This window comes from Acomys russatus, chromosome 24 (assembly GCF_903995435.1).
Source record: "Acomys russatus chromosome 24, mAcoRus1.1, whole genome shotgun sequence".
NCBI lineage: Eukaryota > Metazoa > Chordata > Mammalia > Rodentia > Muridae > Acomys > Acomys russatus.
The window spans coordinates 3,135,276-3,156,359 of NC_067160.1; the positions used below are offsets into that span (position 1 = coordinate 3,135,276).

Consider the following 21,084-nt stretch of genomic DNA (forward strand, 5'->3'; position numbering starts at 1 on the left):
AATGCAGCAAGTTCTCTGGCTCTGGCTGCTGGAAAACAGCTGGTGCTCAAATCACAGCCAGGCAGGGCAGAAGAAGAAGAAGCAGAAACAAATACTCAAGATGTTTCTTCCTTCCTGTCTCTGATTTCTTAGTTCCTCTTGCTAGCCAAATGCAGTAAATGTCAGAGCGTCAAAGAGCCCGAGTGATGGTACCGAGAGTGCTGCCTTCCAGGGAAGCGGCAGAACATGGGATTCCTTTAATAAGAGATCACCACACACCTGTGCAAGCATAACGGGCCAGTGAAGAGACAACTTTGTTTGGGAAAGAATATTGCTTAATGTCTTTCTGTAATTATAACACTCATCACTTAATGTGAGGGTAGCAGTTAGACATATTTGAATGGGGTTGTATTAACAGAAAATTTGTAGCGCCTCAATTCCTCTTTTGGGTTCTTAATCTCCGTATGAAAATTTAGGGAAAACACTAAAAGAGAGAGAGAGAGAGAGAGAGAGAGAGAGAGAGAGAGAGAGAGAGAGAGAGAGAAGAGAAGAAAAGAAAAAGAAATGAAGGACAATGTTATTTACAGTTTAAGAGAAAAACTGTAGGACAGACAAGCTGTAAACCTTCCCAGTTGGAGGAAGGGAAGAGGAAAGAGAAAGACATGCCACATGGCAGAAGATGGGTGGGGGCTTCAGAGAAAGAGTGAGGAAGCTTAGGGGATCACGAAAAGCACGTTAAGTTTTGGGGGAAAAAGATAGAAAGCACAAAAAGAAGAATTGAGACTCCTCTGAGTAACTCAGAAAAGCAGGCGTTCTCCGCAGTCTCCTCAGGAAGCTCTGCAAGTATCGGCACAAGGGGAGGGTTTGTGGAAAAAGGGACCAGATTGTCTCATTATGGGAGTAATTCTTTTTCCCATCGTCTTAAGATGAATCTGTTTTCCTGAGGGGTGGTATGATGCCCAGCGAGACTGGCTGGTTAGGCATGTCTTGTCTCCTTGCAGGGACAGACGTAGACTCAATTCCTCCATCTTGGGGGGAAATAGCTCACCATATTAAGCCTTAAGAGGGTCCTAATCCCCATCCTCAGTGACCGCCGAGACTACAACATTCCTAGGTGAAGAGGCTCTAAAATCACTTAGGAAATGGGCTGAGACTGGGGCATAGATAGAATCCGTTTTCACACTGAAAATCTAGAGATGTGGTTCCGAAGCTGTTCATCAGCAGAGATGAGGGTCTGGATTGGATTTTGGGTCTTATGATTACCCGTCTTGAGGTAGGGTGTTCATTTAGGGAGAGTTAGGAAACCAGAGTTCCTTTCTGGCGTTCCTAGCCAGGAATCCAAGAACATCGTCTACTTCCGGCCACACACGAGAACGGAATCGTGCGTTTTGGGGGTCCTTGCCCCTGAGCTGCCTGGCCAACATTGCTTCCTGTCCTTTTCAGTTAGAGGGCAACAGAAGTTATATTTAGTGCTTTCGTTATGTTACTTCATAATGAAAATCCACCCTTTCCCACTCAGACTTCCTCCTTCACCCCCCATCCCCAAGTAGGCACTGCTGCAGCTACAGCACCTTAAGACACTGAGAGCCCGGTGTGGTAGCACATGCCTGTAATCCAGAACTCGGGCTGCAGAGGCAGGAGGATCTCTTTGAGTTTGAGTCCAGACTGGTCTACAAGGCAAGTTCAGGACAGCTAGGGCTGTTAAACAGAGAAACCATGTCTTGAAAAACAAAACAAATCGAAACAACAAAACAAAACAAAATATACTGCTGAGAGAAGATGTATTTAATTTGAGATTTGGAGATCTCACTTTAGGGCTTAGGTAAATTACTGGCCGTCCTTGTGTGAAAGTCTTCCAGCAGTGTCCCTGTAGCCGCTGTACCGACTCACTCTGCTTCCTTCTATCACCCTAGGCACTACGGGGATATGAGTGTATCTTCTATTGCACATCATGGGCATCATAGTAAAAAACAGTTTTCTCAGGAAGCAGTAATCATCTGTACCTCTTTATCTTCCCCAGGGCTGAACACCAAATATAGCTGGCTAACAAGTGCTCAGCCCTATATATGTCTATACATGCATAAGCAACACTAAGTGGACTAAGCAGGCGTATTTAGATATTTATACGTATGTCTAAATACACACATACACACATATAGCAATGATAATTAAAGAAAAAGAGGCCATAGATTTGGGAAGATGTGGGGATGGGTGCTAACCAGAGAAAAGCTGAGGGAGGAGGAAGGGAATAGTGTGAGTGATGTAATCATGGACTCAATTCTTAAAAACATAAGCAAAACCAAACCAAAACAGAACAAAAACCCCAGGAATCTTTTAATCAGGTCTGTTTTAAGTTAGATGAAATTCAGATAGGGTTCATCTGAAATTTAAAGTTCTTCTACTTTTATATTAAATAATATTAATGTGGGAAATTGCATAAAGCATAAACTCAGTTACCCTGCCCTAGCTATATATAGAGAGATGCCTACATAAACACTAGCTTCCTCTCCAGTCCTAGTTTCATGTTTTAAATCAGAAAGACAGCTTTAAAGAATCACTTTATATTTAACTGTTTTTCATGGAGGAAAAATCTAAGCTGCCACATTTTTACCATTTGTTAACTAGTGTTTCTTCTAAATTAGGATTTTAAAATACATTGTAATATATGTATCTCTAAAACTTACAAATGCATAAAAGATCACTCATAAATGCATAAAAAGTAATTGTCCAACTTTCCCCAGGAAATGGTAGTGATTTTTTTTTTAATTAAAAAACACCCTCTATACATATATAAAGGGGGAAGGTATTTAGAGGGGTCAGAAGTACAGCTGGCATGCTGGCTTGTGTCATCTTTCATACCCCACCTGTCAAATGGCTTTCTCTGTGTGTGCCTTCATTGCATTCCAATGTCTACACAGATGAGTTCTTGTCACGGGTCTGGTTAGCTGTAGTCATTTAAAGCCCATGTTACATTGAATTCTCTTAGTCGTGGAATAACTTTATGCTTAATAATTTTCATGACACATGCTGAAAATGGATAGACATGTGCTATTTATTCATTTTTGGCCTTGATGAGAGATGGGCTTCCATTATTTGAATTTATTAAGTTGTATAGATGTTTGTTGTTTGAAAGTTTATGGTTAGGTTACCAAACAAAGGACAGATTACAAAGAAGTCAAGGTCAGAGAAAACAGAAAGAAACCAGCAGTTTGTCCAATATGGCATTTCTGGGTGTAGTGAGGAATTGTCAAAAGGAACTGGGAAAATATTAGTTTGTGTTTAGGTCATTATAGTGGTCAGTGTTAGCTGTCAGCTTGTTAGGATCTCGGATCACCTAAAGGCCTGTAGGCATGCTTGTAGGTGATTCTCTTATCTCCTTTAACTGATATAGAAAGATACAATTTAATCATTCATACAATTTAACCATTGCATAGCCAGGTAACCCTGGACAGCAAACAGTGGAGGCGCTGAGCTGAGCACTAGCAAGCATTCCTTGTTGCTGATCCTCAACTGAATATAGAAAGTGACCAACTGCTTCAGATTCCTGCTACCTTGACCCCCCACCCTTTGTAACAGACTGTCCCTTGACCTGTGTGCCAAAAATAAACTCTTATGTTACTTTGTCAGAGTATATTATCACAGGAATAGGAAAAAAAACCCTAAAGTACTCAGTTATAAAAGGAGAGAAAGTAAAGTTTGGAAAAAGAGAAAGTCGATGAAAGGGACAAATTGAAATTAATACACTCATAAGACAGAGTCCTTTTTATTTTTATTAATTAATTAATTTATTCACTTTCCATCCTGGTCATGGCCTCATTCATTCTCATCTCCCAGTCCCACCCTCTCCCTCACCTCCTCCCCTATTCCTCAGAAAAGGGGAGCCCCACTTCCAGTCCATCCCAGCTCATCCAGCTGCATCAGGGCTGAACGCATCCTCTTCCCCTGTGGCCTGGTGAGGCAGTCCCACCAGGGGGAAGTGATCCAAAAGCTGCCACAGAGTCCATGTTAGAGACAGCCCCCCATGCCCATTACTAGAGGATTCACACATAGCTTGAGCTGCCCATCAGCTACATCTGTGTAGGGGGCCTAGGTGCAGTCCACGCATGGTCCTTGGCTGGTGCTTCAGTCTCAGCGGGCCCCTCTAGGCCCTGGTCAGTTGGCTCTGTTGGTCTTCTTGTGGAGGCCTGTCACCTCCAGGTCCTTTTGTCGTTCCATCCACTTTTTCACAAGACTCCCTACGAATAAACCAATATTTGGCTGTGAGTCTCAAAGCACTGCTGGGTAGAGCCCCTCAGAGGGCAGCTGGGCTAGTCTCCTGTGTGCAAGCATAGCCTAGTTAATAGCATCAGGCATCGGTTCGTTCCCATGGGGTGAGCCTTGGGTTGGGCCAGGCATTGGTTGGACATTCCCTAAACCTCTGCTCTATATTTATCCATGCACATCTTGTAGGCAGGATGAGTTTTGGGTCAAAGTTTTAGTGTGTGGGTTGGTGTTCTCCTCCCTCTACTAGGAGAATTGTCTATTTAGAGGGTGTCCTCTTCAGTCTCTACGGCCCCTGCTACAACATGTCTCGGCTAGAGTGCCCCTCCTATCCTCCCAGGAGCATACCCTGATTTAGGTCTCTAGCTTGTCACAGAGATGCCACCTCCCACAGTTTCTCTTTTCTCTACAGGCATAAGACAGATTCTTAATTGCTGAGCCAAATTCTATTTTTTATAGTTCTATGAATCTCTTCAAAGACACAATGTTATCTCTTGGGGAAAGTTGATACAACACAATAAATAGTAAATTGTATTTACAGAAAGTTATTTATAGAAGTTGTCATAGTAAGCCAAAGATTTTATCTCTAGCATAGTCTAGGCTGAATATTAGATAGCTCAGTTGCATGACCATCTCTTCCTAAGCATAAGGAAAATTACAGTACTAGTTCAGATATGAGAAGGTTCATATAGAAAGATGTTATAAGGAGTATTACAAAAAGAAAGACAAAAGAAATATATAAAAATAGTTATTGTGGCACAATATATGCTTAGAGAGTACATAATAGGGGCACTGATTAAAAAGGTGATTCTTTTAAAATTAACATTTGTTGAGGCCTAAGAGGTGGCTCAGCAGTTAGAAACACTTTCTCCTGCTCTTCTAGAGGACCAGAGTTCAGTTCCCAGCCTGCATGTTAGGCAGATTACAACTGCTTATAATTCTAGCCCCATGGATCTGACATTTTCCTCTGGCCTCCATGGGTGTACACACACACATACACACACACACACACACACACACACACACACACACACACACACACACACACACACACAGAGAGAGAGAGAGAGAGAGAGAGAGAGAGAGAGAGAGAATAATAAAAACAAATATTTAAAAATTAACATGTTTTAAGAATAATTCCTTTTTGCTGAAAGCACTTATGACCTTGATTTGGAATTACAGAGAAATATTAAATGTCATATAGAAAATGAGGTTAAAATGACTCAGATATTTCCTGACTGCGTTCCACAATAAATCTAACATAATTTTGTTTTTCTAAGAGTTAATTTCACTAAAATTAATGTTCCTGTAAACTGAATAGCATTACTCTAGAAATACACTAATTAGTATCTTGCAAAAATATGCCTTTTTTTCTTGTACATGAAATAGTCCAAGTTTTGCAAAACTGGAGTTCTCATAGGCTTCTTAATGCTAAGCTTGAACTGACTTTCAGATGCTCTTTTTATTTTCTTTTCAGGTAAATCTTTTTTTCCTATTAAATATTGTACGTGTCCTTATCACCAAGTTGAAAGTTACACACCAGGCAGAATCTAACCTCTACATGAAAGCTGTAAGAGCTACCCTCATCCTGGTGCCACTGCTCGGCATTGAGTTTGTGCTTTTCCCGTGGCGGCCGGAAGGGAAGGTTGCCGAGGAGGTGTACGATTACGTCATGCACATCCTGATGCACTACCAGGTAAGGTGCTGCTGCCCTCAGCCGCGCAGCTCGACAAGTTTCATGTTGAGTTTGCAAGAAGCTCTGAATGCTTACGTAACAGTGGATTATAAACACGCAAAGCGTTGTAAAAATTTCTCGTGCCTTCTGTTTGTTGGTTGTCTTGCCCAAGTTCGATACCATCATTTTTTTGTTTTATCTTATTATATTTTATATTTGTTATATTTTAAATGAATGATTGAATGAATGAAAATCTAGACACCAGAGAAAAGGTTACAACTGAGCTCTCACTGATACCTGCTGGGCGTAGAAAGGTCAGTTTTCTGCAGTGGAGTGACACTGGGTTTGTCAACCACTCCAGGACAGGCCTCCTGTTCAGGTGTAAATGATCAACATTTAATGGACTCCACAGCATATGTGTGTGTGTGTGTGTGTGTGTGTGTGTGCGTGCGCGCGTGCGTTTATGCATGCGCTCGTGCATGCACACGGGCATTTGTACTTTTATTTGGTTACAGTTTGCTGTTTTTTTTTTTTGGATGTGGTTTTATTTTGTTTTTTGTTTTTTTGTTTTTGGAGGGTATTGTTATATTGCAGTTTTTTTCTTTTTTCTTTTTAGAAAGAACTTAAAGTTGGATGGGTAGAGAGAGGGAAAATTATATGGAAAGACTTGGGGTAGGGAAAGAATATGACCAAATTATTTTAAATTAAAAAATTGTTTTAAATAATAAAGAATATAATAAAAAAGATCCAGATAATTCTATTTTTTTTTTTAAACAGGGTCTTTTGGTGTCTACAATTTTCTGCTTCTTCAATGGAGAGGTATGCTTGTTGATTTTAATTACTTTTATAATTTATACAATTTCCTTTAAAAACAAGATGAGATTATAAACTCCCCCACCAAACAACTGTTTCAAATACCAATTTTACCACAAAAAAGATAACATATAATTACCTTTTTAGGCACAAATAGTAATCTCAAAAAATTGCAGGTAATATTAGAGTTGATAGGGAGGGAAATGTTAGTCTTACTTCCAGATACTCTAGTGAGAAGTTTCTACTCAGCTAGTCCTTTGACTGGCCATTAGAAAGTACTAAGTCAGCAGGACAGTGGTGGGTCACACTTTTAATCCCAGCACTCAGGAGGCAGAGGCAGCCTGGTCTACAAAGCAAGTTCAGGACAGCCAAGGCTACACAGGGAAACCCTGTCTCAAAAAAAAAAAGTATCAAGTCTGGGTGTTGCTCTGGCAACAGGGCTGGGCAATCTTTAATATCATAGAAAATGTACTGCCATACTAAACAATCTATTCATTTCCTTCTTTCTCTTTTCAACAGGCTCAACTATGTAATTAGTTGAAAGGTTTTTATTGTAGATACAAAAAGATTAAAACAAATTAAAGCAGTAACTTAGAAAATTTGAATAGAATGCTGTAACAAGTTATTTATACTATTGTTGAGAGGACCAATGTAGGTTTTTGCCTGAGGACGTTCTATTTGAGAGGCTTCGGGAACCTAACTGGGCGGATGTGTCTAGTTATATTGATATTATTACTGCTCAGCTGTTTGAGCATCATTGACTTTACTTTTTATTTGTTCCTGATCTACTTTGCCAATTTTTATCTGGAGAGTGCTAGCACAACTGAGCACAGCACAGAAATCTAGACAGCAACTCAGTGAGAAATGGGCATAGGGTAGCTGTGAAACTCATCAGGACACCTCAGATGGGGACCAGCACCAGCAGGCATAATTTATGTGAATATTTCCTATAAAATAAAGTATTGGCAATTACATGTATCTCACAAGAAACTATAAAGTGCTTTTCCCTGGTCTAAGTAAACTCTTATTTTTTTCCTCTTTGGAAATAATCAAACAAATTGTTTAAAGTAAAAATGAAAAGTATATATAATTGATCCCTATAGCTATTACATTATATATCATTCTTATAACCCTGTCTATAGCAGTGGGACAGAACAGTGTACTGTCAAATATAGCTATTGAGTTCTAATTGAGCTGGCATCTCTGTGATTCTCCATTATACACGAGAATGGCTGTTTTCCTTTGGTCAACGACACTTGCAGACAAAGAATGCAATGGGAAAGGACAGATAAGGGCAGATTTGTTTTGGCTGGGAAACGCATACGGCCTTTATTATGTGTACATGCACTGACTTAGGCAGTCCTGTACGCTGCTAATATTGTGAGAATGATATGAACACACATCAAAAGCATGCATGAAATATGGAACATGTGACTATTAGGGTTATTATATATTTAATCCGTGGTCCCCGGTAAACCAAGTGTTGCAGTGGGGTGGCATATGGTAGGAGGTGATGGAAAATGAACATGGTGGCAACTTTAGGTGGAATATGGTAGGAGGTGATGGAAAATGAACATGGTGGCAACTTTAGGTGGAATATGGTAGGAGGTGATGGAAAATGAACATGGGGCAACTTTAGATGGAATATGGTAGGAAATGATGGAAAATGAACATGGGGCAACTTTAAACTCTGGAGATGCTTCTTTCTTCCTAGTGGTTATATTTTAGGAAAGACTTGGGACAAAAGAAAGTGTATTTGTCCCTATAAAAAGGAAATAAAAGCAAGTTATTTACACTGCTGTTGAAACGGTGACTGTGAAGTTTTCATAATGTGCTCCAGCCTTTACCCCATCTTTAGTATAGTATAGCTCCACTGCTCTGTTGGTCACTGTTTCAGCGAAAACCCACGGAGAAGTGGGAGCACTAATCACACCGCACTCTAAATTCCCTTCAGAAACAGCATCCAGGGAATATTGAAGTGGGCGCCTTATGTGCCTGCTGTCCTTCATCCGTGTAAACAACCCAGACGCAGTCAGTGCCTTGTTCTCCTGGCTTAGGTCGAGAAAATCTTGGCACTGGAAAATTTTAATAACGAGAAAACCTTTGAACTAGGTTGCTGCCACATCCTCAGCTCAACGCAACATCTGTATCATCTGTGCGCTTGCCTTCTGCTTGGGAGACGCAGTCCCTGCTGGCGCGTGACTCACCCCTCTAAGAGATGCTGTAATCCCTCCCTTTTTGTCCCTCTGCCTCCTAGTTTTTCCCAGTCTTGTAACATGAAGGAGTAGATGCCAGATTCAGTTTGTGTGGTTCCAACTATGTCATGTTTTTGTTAAAATGATTTGCTTGGTCTGGGTTTTCTACTTGCCCTTCACATTAGGTCAAGTGGCGTGCTTGCGCCTAATATCTGCGCTTGCATTACGTTAGAATCTCTGTGGATTTTCAGCAAATGTCTATTTTCCCTCTGAGCATTTCTTGCTATTTAACTGTAGTTTGACAAGTAGCCAGGCAGCTTCCATCTCATCCCCATTCCACTCAAATAAAAGCAGGCAACAACACAAACAAGGAGCTATGGTCATTAGGAGGGCATTATTTTTTTTAATCAACCAAAAAAAAAAAAATGTTGAAAAGCCTTAACTCATATTCTGTAAAGAAAAATGTGTATTTTTAAAATAACTATCTATCATATTCTTAAAAACTGATTCAGATTAAGGAGAATTATTATTGGCCCTTATTATGTATTAAAGAGCACGTACTGTTCTAAGCTTCTGATTTGGCTGCCTGCATAAAGCGCTTACATAAACCAGCAAAACCATATTCATATCTTTAATAGTACCCAGCCATATATCTTTGATTTTTACCATTTAAAATTATTGAGTGTCTAGTTTGATACTCTTCTTAAGCAAGTGTGATATTGTATTAGAGAAAGAAGTTAAAAATGTAACGTTTTCATCACACAAGTTTGCAAAGGCCGTGGGTCTCTAATTAGATGCCTTTTTAAAATTTTGGCAAATAATAACCCACACTTCATGATATTGTATTTTCATTATTTTATGATGATTTATTCACTCAGAAGAAATAAAATGATGACCATACTCATAAATTCTTCAAGAACAAATACCTACCAGTTCATTCGCACTTTGATTTCTGTGACTTGGTTAGCTTTTCTTTTAGAGCTGTCAGTCCAAGAATTTTGAGATGGGCACCTTCTTGTGGGTGTCCTTTCAACACTAGTCTGGAATATTTTATGGGGAGGTACATCCTGCTTCCAGTCTCTAAATCTTAGTAAGTTACTTTAAGTATCTTATTTGTTCATTTTGAAATAAGCTGTGAAAGAAGCAGTGATTTTGTGTAAGATAAATACATACATTATCCTATAAGTCTTGTATTTCCATAATATGTACATGAATATACATTAGCTTTTGGTACCAAATTCAAAGGAATGGTTGAAGAGTTGCTGAATATCTTAATAATATATTGTATAACTGAGTTTATAGTGTATCACTTATATAGTGTTTAAACTACAGCAAAATTAAGTGGACATTTCAGTAATTAATTCTGAATTATATTTAAGAAATGGATGACTCCACTTTTTGACCATTCCTTCTTCTTTGATACTAAAACATGGAATAAGACAAGAAGACTTTGTTTTTTTTTTTTTCTTAAGTGGCAGAGTATAAGAGACTTGAATGTACCCCCAAAGCTGTAGTCTCCTACAAACCACTATTGGTTGTAGAATGTTTGGTGTTTGGAGAAGGAACGAGAAAAGAAAGAAGACAAGCTTTATAAAATATTTAATTATAGATTTTACATGAATATTTTGAACAGAAAGTTAATTATATTTAAGAGTAAATGAATTGCTGGGACTTTTGTTTGTTTGCTTAGATCCTTAGATTTCCTTTGGTGGTAGTGGGAGCAGATGAACTGGCCAATAATCAGATGGCATCTTGGGAAAAACTATTCAAGCAACAAACACTTGGGCGAACATATACTACACTACAGGGATGGGGCAAATGCTTTATGACCGAAAGTACCAGCCTCTGGTCAGGATGCTCATCCTCTGGTCAGACTGCTGTGCTTCTCATTTGTGTTTAAGGACTCGACATGAAAGAAGTCTTTCTAATGTCCTAAGTTTAACCAAAATTTGTCATCCTATTTGACACAACTAGGCATAATGTCTTAATTTCAGTCAAGGAAAAAGGCATTGACCTTCACATTTGCTTTAAGGAAGAAAGCTACAGAGGAACGAGAGGTGGAGCAGGAATTAGGGCCCTCGCTGCTCATGCAGAGAAGCAGGTTCAGTTCCCACCCCCCACAGGATGGCACGGAGACATCTGCTCTGCAGTTCTGGCCACCTGACACACTCTTCTGGCCTCATGGAGTGCCACGCACGCACACCCATGATACACTTACAAACATTCTGACAAAGAATTTATACACATAAAATAAAAATAATAAATTCTTGGAAACATTAAATAGGGAAAGAAAGATAAAGTATGCAGAGGTAGAAAAGTAACATTCCTGAACATTTTTTCCCACAGTAACTTTTGTCCAATCTGATGCATTGCATTGTTTTAGGAAGTAAGGTTTGTGAGGACAGATCCCTGTTATTTCAGAAAGCAGCACAATTTTTAATGTACACAAATCATTCAGTGAATCCTACATAATTTTCCTGTGTCCCTGTATTTTTTTATTTACATATTTCCCCAATTCCTCTATGCTGTCAGTACTTACACTCTCATTTTATTAAGGTGTTGATATAAAACCAGATATTCGTGTTATGTTGGATGTCAAAGGTCTAGATGAGTTGTGTTTGACAAGAATATACATACGTTGCTTAGGTCATTGCTTGAAAGACAAGACATGGGATAAAAAATATTACTTAAATCAGAAGTACTGATTAATTGTACTATGTTCCCTAATGTGAAAGTGTTTTACTTAAAATTGGTGCGTATGCATGGTACTGGGACTGGATTTAGGGTATCGTACATGCTAAGCAAGCAACCTACCAACAAGCTAAATATTTCTCCCTCTCTCTCTTTTTTGTCTTGACACAAGTTATCAGTAAGATATCCAGGCAGGCCTGAGCGTATTTAATACTAGCATGCAAGCAGGCTTTGACCATGGAGTGTTCCTGCCTAAGTCTCATGAGTAGCTAAAATTATAGACCAGGACCACATGGACTTCTTACTTAAAAAACAAACAAACAAACAACAACAACAACAACACCCTTTTCTACAGAACATTTTGCTGTGCTTCAAATAGAGTGTGTTCACCTCAGCTAATGGGGTTCTCTTGGTGTTTCTTGTTGATAGGTTCAAGCAATTCTGAGAAGAAATTGGAACCAGTATAAAATCCAGTTTGGAAACGGCTTTTTCCCCTCCGACGCTCTCCGCAGTGCGTCCTACACAGTGTCAACAATCAGCGACGTTCCAGGGTACAGCCACGACTGCCCCACGGAACACTTAAACGGGAAAAGCATCCAGGAAATTGAAAATGTTGCCTTAAAACCAGACAAAATGTATGATCTAGTTATGTGAAAATACAGAGAGATCTTACCTGATTTGTGCCACTTGGACCTATGGCTTTACAGCCAGAACATTTAATAGCGAGCGGATTCCTTGAGTACTTTAAAGAAAAGCCTCAAATGACATGAGAATTGTGTTGATGAATGTTTAACAGCCCCCTCTTTCAGTGGGGGAGAAAGCCTCAATTTATAATGTTGGCCAGTATAGGCTCCCACTGTAGCTGATTTCCAGTTACCAAACTGACGTCGCTGAGTGTGGAGCTGAAGAGCAGATAAGCGCAATTGACTCGTGGAAGCTGACGCGCCTTGGAACCCACGCAGCACGGCATGCACTCACGAATGGGGGGCTGTGCACGCTCGCACCCATGCTGAACAGTATTCTGCTCTTCTCACCCGAGGAGCAGCCCTCACTGGATCTTACAGACGTGAGAGGAAAGCTTGGTTTTTGTTTGTTGTAAAAACTCTTTACCCTATTGTCACTTGGTTGTAGTGAATGCTCTGCCCAGAAAGACTCCGACCCTCTCTAGAACGTCTCCAGTGAACTAGACAAAGAGTTTGTTACCTCTGCCGTCTCATGTTTTTCTCTTTAAGAGGAGCGACAAGAGCAGAATTCCCACATGGGCTGCTCAGTTGCTGTTACATAAGCTTGTATCCTGTGGCATATTCATTTTGACACCTGGTGAGAAAAAAAAAAAATCTACAATTTACAATCCTTTCCTGACTCACTAGGGAGGCGTATTGGTAGAAGCTACAAACACTTTGTCAGCTACTATTAGAATCTTACTGTAGGGCGTAGGAGGAAGTCAGTTTTCCTGAATCTGTAAATAGAAACTTTGGCCTTTCCGTTTCTACTGTGTAGACAAGTGAGCAATCATTTTAAATGAAGGGAATCAATGAAGGATTTCTTTTTATCTTGGGAATGAGAGAGAGAGAGAGAGAGAGAGAGAGAGAGAGAGAGAGAGAGAGAGAGAGAGAGAGAGAGAGAGAGAGAGAGAGAGAGGTACAAAGGAACTTGTAAATACGCTGCCATTTTATTTTATTGTTTCAATTCAAAACACAACCTAGGTAACTGTTTTAAAGCATAGATAAGTCAACATCATATGCAACTTAGTATCTGATAACTGTGTCTGTGCTGATTTTGTAGTAAAATGGAGTCCTGAATTCTATATTTGGTAACTATTTTAAGGACAACCAGATAGCAGCATCAGAAGTTTGAGAACTAAAACAAACCCTAGAAATATCAACAATGAGATAGGAAATATTTATTTATTTTAAAATGCAAAGCCATAATTTTACGAGCGCATTATGTTTGGTGTGCTGACATATTGCTTCTTCCGTTTTGATGACGACTCATTCAAATCCAGAAAATTTGAACAACTGCAGTAAGAAATGCCAGTGTGCTACATGTATGGACTTTAATTCACTAAAATATAGCTTTACTGACTTTTACTAAATGAAGATATCTGATCTTGAAAAAGACACAGGTTATTTTTTTAAAAAATTGAACCACAGAGGAATTTTCTCTATATAATTAATATACACCCATTTAGCATTTCCGTGGACTACTGTGGGTGATACTACAAGCCAGGGGAAGACTTGACCTTATCATTGAGGGGGAACTGTCAGATATTTAGGTAATAATTAAATTAAGGCAGAAGAAAGCCTTCTTCATGATTTAAAGTGACATTTTAAATGGATTTAGCTTTTCTAATATTGCTTTCTTCTGGACTTTTTGAGGCACAAGATTGACTTCAGTTAGTAAAAATCACTTTGGGGAAAGTCACATACGTATGTGGTTTTTGACATGTGTCAGTCAAGTGCGATGGATTCAGTCATTTCTAATTGTGTCTTAAGTTGCAATGGATAGTGAATTCAGAAGCCTGACATTGTCGGGGAAAACAATTCAAGTTATTAAGAGCTGACATATTAGGTGATCTGATAGGTGTATTTATAGCTCATCTATACAGGCAAAGGCTAAGTTACTAAGTTAGTTTCAATTTTGTGGATTTCATGCAAGCCATTGCTAAAAAGGAATGCAGGCCGTTCTGAACTTTCAGCTGCCTAAACTGTAGAAAATCTCCTTCTAATACACTCAAATTTTAGCTATTTATTATTCAAAGACATAGATTCATATTTTGCTGACAGTGTTCATGTAGTTCTGCATCCTTCCGAACTGTCAAGTATTAATCGTAAATGACAGTACAGAATGCCGAATTACCAGAGAACGCAATTGAAAGATATTATAATTTTCTTTATTATTCTTTTATCATGTTGAACTTGCCTGAGCTTTCTTTACTGCCAACATCTACTGTGGTATAACCCACGGCGATACCAGCCTAAGACTAGCCAGTATTAGTTTTGTAATAATATTTTTGAACCTAGACTTCTCTAATGCTCAAATGCCAATTAAAATCTTTTTGTATTGCTGGTAGAAAACAAAATCTGACATTTTAAAAGAAAACTTATCTGGTGCCTAAAAACTAATTTTGGGGGATTTCTAGCTTTTCAAAAGTTAGATTTGTCATTTTCTATAATTATTTGTTAAAGTCAGGTCTGCCATTTTAGAAGTGACTTTGTATATATTTTTAGTGATAAATCATCCATCATGGAAGTTAGTGTTATGCTCACTGTTTAGATATTTTAATGTGAATCTGTTTTCATTTCCTTTGTGTTTTAATTTGCTCATAAAACATTATCTGTAAAACATATTCAAGGTGTTCCATCTACTTAAAAGAACTCATATTATGTCTACTTAAAGTCTCCATTTAGATTTTATGAAAACATTAAAGTCACAAGTTAACACCAATTTTCACTTGTCTTCCCTGGAGTACAGAGTAATTGAATTCCTCACAAAATTCCTGCAGCAATTAATGAAATACTTTGCAAAATAAATGATGATGTTTGTATTCTCTCTTAAAGACTTCAATAAACTAGTGAGTTTAATAAATTAATTTAAAAAGATGTGAATTTGTTTTCTATGATAAAACTATAACGTGTATAAACTCTTTCTGTAAGAAAAGGAAAGATTCTCTCAAATAGGGACTTTTTTTTTTTAGGGAATTTTCCTCCTTTCTGCACTATATTTCAAGGAGTGGGTTTGTGTTAAATACTAGAAATAAAAAATGAAAATGCCTACACAAGAATTAAAAAAAAAAAAGAGAAAAACATGGTCATAACCTCACTCAAATAAAAACTTAAATGTATCAAAGATTTTGTTTAACTAAGGATATAAATGTGTCATAATTTTTCAAAGGAGAATTTAAAGTACCACATATTCTTGATAATATAAAAATACTGAGATGAATATGCAAAGAATTATATTTAAAAATTGTAATCAAAAGTTGGGTGTGATGGTACACACCTTTAATCCCAGCACTCAGGCAGAGGCAGTAGATTTTTGTGAGTTCAAGGCCATCCTGGTGTACAAATTGAGTTTCAGGACAGCCAGGGCTACATAGAGAGACCCTGTCTTAAAAACAAAAACAAAACAAAATAATGGTAATCAAATATACTTACTGATAAAATTAGGCAAAACAGTAAATACAGTTAGACTATGCACTCAGAAGAGACAGTATGACATTAAAATAATATGCTAATATTGATATAGATTTAAAAATAACATCAGGCTTACATAAGAGAAAAATGCTCACTTTTAGCAAAAATGCAAAAACAAAAATGTCCCCAACAGTATTTTGAGCTATTCAGTGGTAAAAGTTTAAAATACAATAGAGCTAACCAGGCGCATCATATTCTGTTCAATGCATTTGAAACTGCTAACTCTGAAGTTAGTCATTTGTAAGAAAAACAAAACAAAATACGGAGTGCGATGCCTAATAACAAATGCCAAGACATACCCAGAATGAAGTTAGCATCGCTGTAGCTGAGATTGTGTTGTCACACCATAAAACAAACTTAAGTCTGCCAATTGCTCCAACCAGGTACTATTCCAGAAACACACTGGGAGTACTATACTGTGAAATGAAACTTCTTCAGGCAAGTTTTTTGCCAATTTATATGGTATCTGACCATCTAATATCTTTCAACTTACTTTTTTTCTTTTTTTAAAAAATATTTTATTAATTTATTGATATTACATCTCAATTGTTATCCCATCCCTTGTATCCTCCCACTCCTCCCTCCCTCCCATTTTCCCCTTACTCCCCTTACTCCCCTCCCCTATGACTGTGACTGAGTCAACTTACCTATTAATTAAACATTTAACTGTCATACACAGTGATAAGGTTTACTTTTCAGATAGAAGCTGTTTTTGTTGATTCTCCTTCCCTGTATTTTTATGCATGTTCCTGCCAGACCCACCCCCTGCACCCTCCTATCCTCCATGGCCACCTTCCTGCTTTAATGTCATAATTGTTTTATGACATTCTGAATGCTTCATTTTTTTCTCTCTTGATGTCCTTATTAGCTTCTTAGTCTACACCGCACTTGTACATATGTACATATATATGTGTATATATATATATATTCCTTTATCCAGCTGTCTATCAGAGGACTTCTAGGCTGGTTCCATTTCCTTGCTATTATAAATGCTGCCTTAAGAAACATGGAGGCAGGTGGGCATGGTGGCTCACGCCTTTAATTCTAGCGCTTGGGAGGCAGAGGCAGGTGGATCTCTGAGAGTTCGAGGCCAGCCTGGTCTACAAAGTGAGTTCCAGGACAGCCAGGACTTCACACAGAAAAAGAAAAAAACATGGAAGCATGACTACCTCTGTGATAAGAAATAGCCCTTTGGCTGCTTATCAGGAGCACTAGAGCTGGGTCACACGGACACTCTATATTAATTATTTTGAGAGTACTCCATACTGATTTTTCACATTGCTGCACTATGACAGCGTATAAGAGTTTCTAGTAAACACTAAAATCTTTTCACAATGCTGCTTTGTTTTGAATTTTTGAAAACTACAATTGAAACTACACAAATTTACAACATAGTTTATAAAAGCAGATGCAGTTATTCAAAGAGTTGTTGAATTATATCCGGCTTCATCTCTCTTAATTACAAAATGAAATGGTTTGTGTTCCAACTGGAGAGCATTTCAAAATCCCCTAGTTGACTCAGAAACAACCCCTCCCTTGGATCAAAATTAACATGCTGGTCTCCAAAAGTTTTGTAAACATTCACCTCAGCTTACAGCTTGGAGGAGCAAAGGATGAAAACAGAACAGACAGCAAAGGCATAGTCACTTCTGTCTCCCTTTGTCCCATGTGGGGCATGTGCACCACTTGTACATGTGTGGTCATGAGCTGAGTGCCAAGATCTTTGTGAGCTGCACGCTCCTGGCTGCACATCGACAACACAAAGGAAAATAAACAGGGAGAAGAAAGGGTTCACTGCAGCCCAAGAACCCAGAGAGTCCCCTTCCTTCTCTTTGTTTTCCTTCATTTTTGGTTTTTTAATGGATTTTTGTTTATTATTATCATTACTATTATTAATACTATTATTATTACAAATTTTATTTTTGGTACAAAATACAGTGCTTGATGACCCATGTCTATATGCCCAGAGCTATTTTGTAGATGGCAGTTTATTTGTGTTCTTCAATTAACAAATGCTTCATAAATTCAGGCTAACCATAAATTCTAGTTTGTTTAAGAATTTGGATGTGTTTTCTTTCAGCCCTGATGTCTGTTCTTTTTTGGAATTTGCAGTTCTAGCATTAGATGCATGGGAAGAAAAATGGAGGGAGGGCTTCTTTTTGTTTCTGCGCTTAAGTTTTCTCAACTTTGGGCTTGCTCTGGCTTGCCTTCTTCCTGTGGTGACAGTCATCAGAATCCAGGAAGCAAGCCTTTCTAGAGCTTTGGTCTTTCTAGAGCTTCGGTCTTTCTAGAGCAGCATATCCCAGACCACTGGGACTCTAAGTATTCCAACCCAGTGGCCTCTGCTCATAGGGGTATGATGTGAGGCTTTGGCTGAATTTTCCTTCCTGGTGGCAGGCTGTCCATCCTCTATGACCACCCTTAGTTTTCAGAAATGACCTGAAAATGAACAAAGGGACTTTCCAAAGGCTAGAGGTAGTTTATTCCAAGTTAGCATACTTATGTACAAGTCTCCAAGATTCTGAGCTTTCTAAAAAAAAAAAAAAAAAAAAAAAAAAATCTAAACTTGAAAACTAATTTTCTAGGGTGTTAATAATTATTTGAAAAAGGGAAAATATGACCTTACTGAACTGTCTTGTAGCTTTATTTATATACTTGACGTCTGTTAAATATGTAGGCTTATATTTAGATTCTTGCCTGCTATATTGATACCTCCATCTTTCTTAAATTGCCCATCTGTTTACATATCTGCCTCCTGCGGCAAAAACAGACAGGAAGCTCTCAGCATACTATGTAATGTAAGTAAATGAGTTGATCCCTGCTAGAACTGGTTTTGCAGACTCTCAAAAGGTACCCACAGGGTCTCCCTGTAGCACAGTGCTGTTCCTGTTCACCTCATCCTGGTTGGTTTCTGGCTCTCTGACAGCTGTGTCCGTTCCTGTATCCTCACCTATCCAGTCCCTGATGCTACCGTCATCCTTGGCTTATGCTGCCTGCTTGATGAAAGTGTCACATACTCAATAAGTAGCCGTTTCAGTTCTCTCATCTAGCAAAACTGCATCTGAAGCTGTGGAGGCAAGGCAGTTCTCCAGTGATAACTAATAGTGAGCTTTTGAGAGTTTTAGCTCAACTTACACTGTTACCAAATTATTAAGCTGAAATCAATAACTGAAAAGTGCCCATTTCAGTTCTAATTGACAGAGACAAGAGACGAAATAGGATTGGAAATATAATGAAGCTCTCCAAAGGGCTTCTTACAGCCCCCTTAACCAGAGTTTGAAGAAAGTACCCAGAAAACAAAGAAACATAGGTGGTTTTAAAATAGCTTCTGGAAGAAGTAATTGAGAAAAAGGGGGGGGGGGCAACAAACAAATACGCTGTTGCTGTACAAAGCTACAAAGTGTAGGCATGTCCCTTTCTCACAGCCTATTGTCTCTTTGTTTTTGTATTGAAAGTCGTTCACCTCTTTCTACTGTGTTGTTTCCTGCTCAGAGAGTCTGTCCACAGTAACTGAGATTGAAAGAAAATTTCTTTCTGTCTCATTCATTCATCTGATGCCACCATTCAGCTATCACACACAGCAGTCAGGTCGGCTTGGCTCTTTGCCTGGTTGGAGCTATAGCCAGCAAGGCCAGCGCCGAGAGCCAGAGTATGGGACAGAGTGGAAGCGACGGCCTGCGACTGCACTCTGACCTTCACTTGTTTTTGTGATCTTCAAATAATCCATTTCCGCAAATAGGGGTTGGTTGTAACAACAAAACAGAACGTCCTGAAATAACGCCGCTTCTGAGAGGTTCAGAGGTATCAGCGAATGCATACGTCAACAAGCGCAGATCTGCAAAGTACGTAGAAAGAGATTTAAAGCTACAGAGAATAAGACTTTGAATGCTGAGGCAGGAAACTCTTGGGACTGATAGTGATTTCCAGTGAAGTGCTTTGTCAGCTGTGCCGAAAACTGCTGTAGGCGCCCTGAGAGTTTATTCTGCATCTTCCAGAAAACACTTGATTCACATCCTGTCTCTCTTATCAGATTGCAAGAGAAGCTTCTTTTACATGGGCTGAAAAATTATGTTTCTTGAGAGGGTCCCCCACCTCCTTGTAACTAATGGGTAGAAATCAGAAAGTTGGATGCAAAGAAAACTCACACTGCTCTCTCCCTTAACTGGCTAAAATGTAAGATTGCTTCCCATTGTGAGTCTAGGCATAAGCTAATAAACTATGGTTGTGTCAGTAATAGTTATTTTATCGTTTGTACAAACCACAGATGTGGTGCCACCGCAGAAGGACAACAGATGTCCATCTAGACAAACTTTGGTCCATCAGCATTTCCAAACAATGGCGGAAGTTAGACTGGCCACATATTAATGGTTACAAAGGAACGGGGATAGCGTTGTAGCACAAATTTGTTCTTAAAATATTTCAATATAACTTATTATTTTTAATTTGATCATATAAAAATGTGAGCCTGACAAAAGCATCTGGGCTTCACCATACTGCCAGAGAGAAGGAATAAAGACAACAAAACAATGGAGAACCTCAGTTCAGGAGAGCAATACCCCAGACTCTGCTGGTGGCGTGGTAGGGAACAGTAGTTGATATAAATATGCTTTTGTTTGATCCCAAGTTGGATGTGAAACAGACTTGTGTGAGGGTGTGTGGTGTTTTTCCACTGGAAACAGTGGACACATGGTATTTGCCCACCAGAAGAGGAACTACCTCTTGTGGGGGACAAGGTCTTTGTCAACTAATAAATATCCTAGTATGGACTCTGGGAGGATATATACACACACACATGTATGATCCCCCCAAAAGAAGTTGGTCTTTTTGATCTTGGCATCATTTCCTATTGTTTAGCTATTCATCGCTCCACTTTAAGATGCTCCTGAAAAGAACTGTTCCAGGGAATGCTTTGAGGTTTCAGCTGCTGTTCTGGGTTCCTGCTGCTGCCGTTGCTGTCACGTTTGCTGAATTGCTGGTTTGCTGTTTAACTGGTCTGCTGGAATCCTGCTGACTACATCAGTGAAATGGCTCCAAGGAACTGAGTCTAAAAAGGTCTACTTCTCCTGTTCCCATTAACCTCTTTTCTCTCCTATATAGGGTAGGTGGGTTGGAAGGGAGGTGTAAGCATTAAAGAACCCCAAATAAAGTAGGTTTGAAAAAGTTCAAAACCTACAGGAAACAGACTAGTGTTTCTGCCAGTCATGGTGAACCTGAGAACTAGAGATAGAAAGTCCCAAGATGCCACCAGTGTTCCTGATCCAGGTATAGCATTTTG

At 38.9% G+C, this 21,084-nt stretch overlaps 1 protein-coding gene across 1 annotated transcript in view; it reads left to right on the forward strand.

The window, feature by feature from the left end:
• Calcrl (calcitonin receptor like receptor) overlaps positions 1-13,243 on the forward strand; it is a 48,238-nt gene extending 34,995 nt beyond the window's left edge. The window contains exons 10-12 of the mRNA XM_051167194.1: positions 5,717-5,935; positions 6,692-6,733; positions 12,043-13,243. Of these exons, the coding sequence (XP_051023151.1) occupies positions 5,717-5,935; positions 6,692-6,733; positions 12,043-12,267 (486 nt within the window). The 3' untranslated portion in view covers positions 12,268-13,243. The remainder of the gene's footprint in view (positions 1-5,716; positions 5,936-6,691; positions 6,734-12,042) is intronic.
• The last annotated feature ends 7,841 nt before the right edge of the window (positions 13,244-21,084 follow it).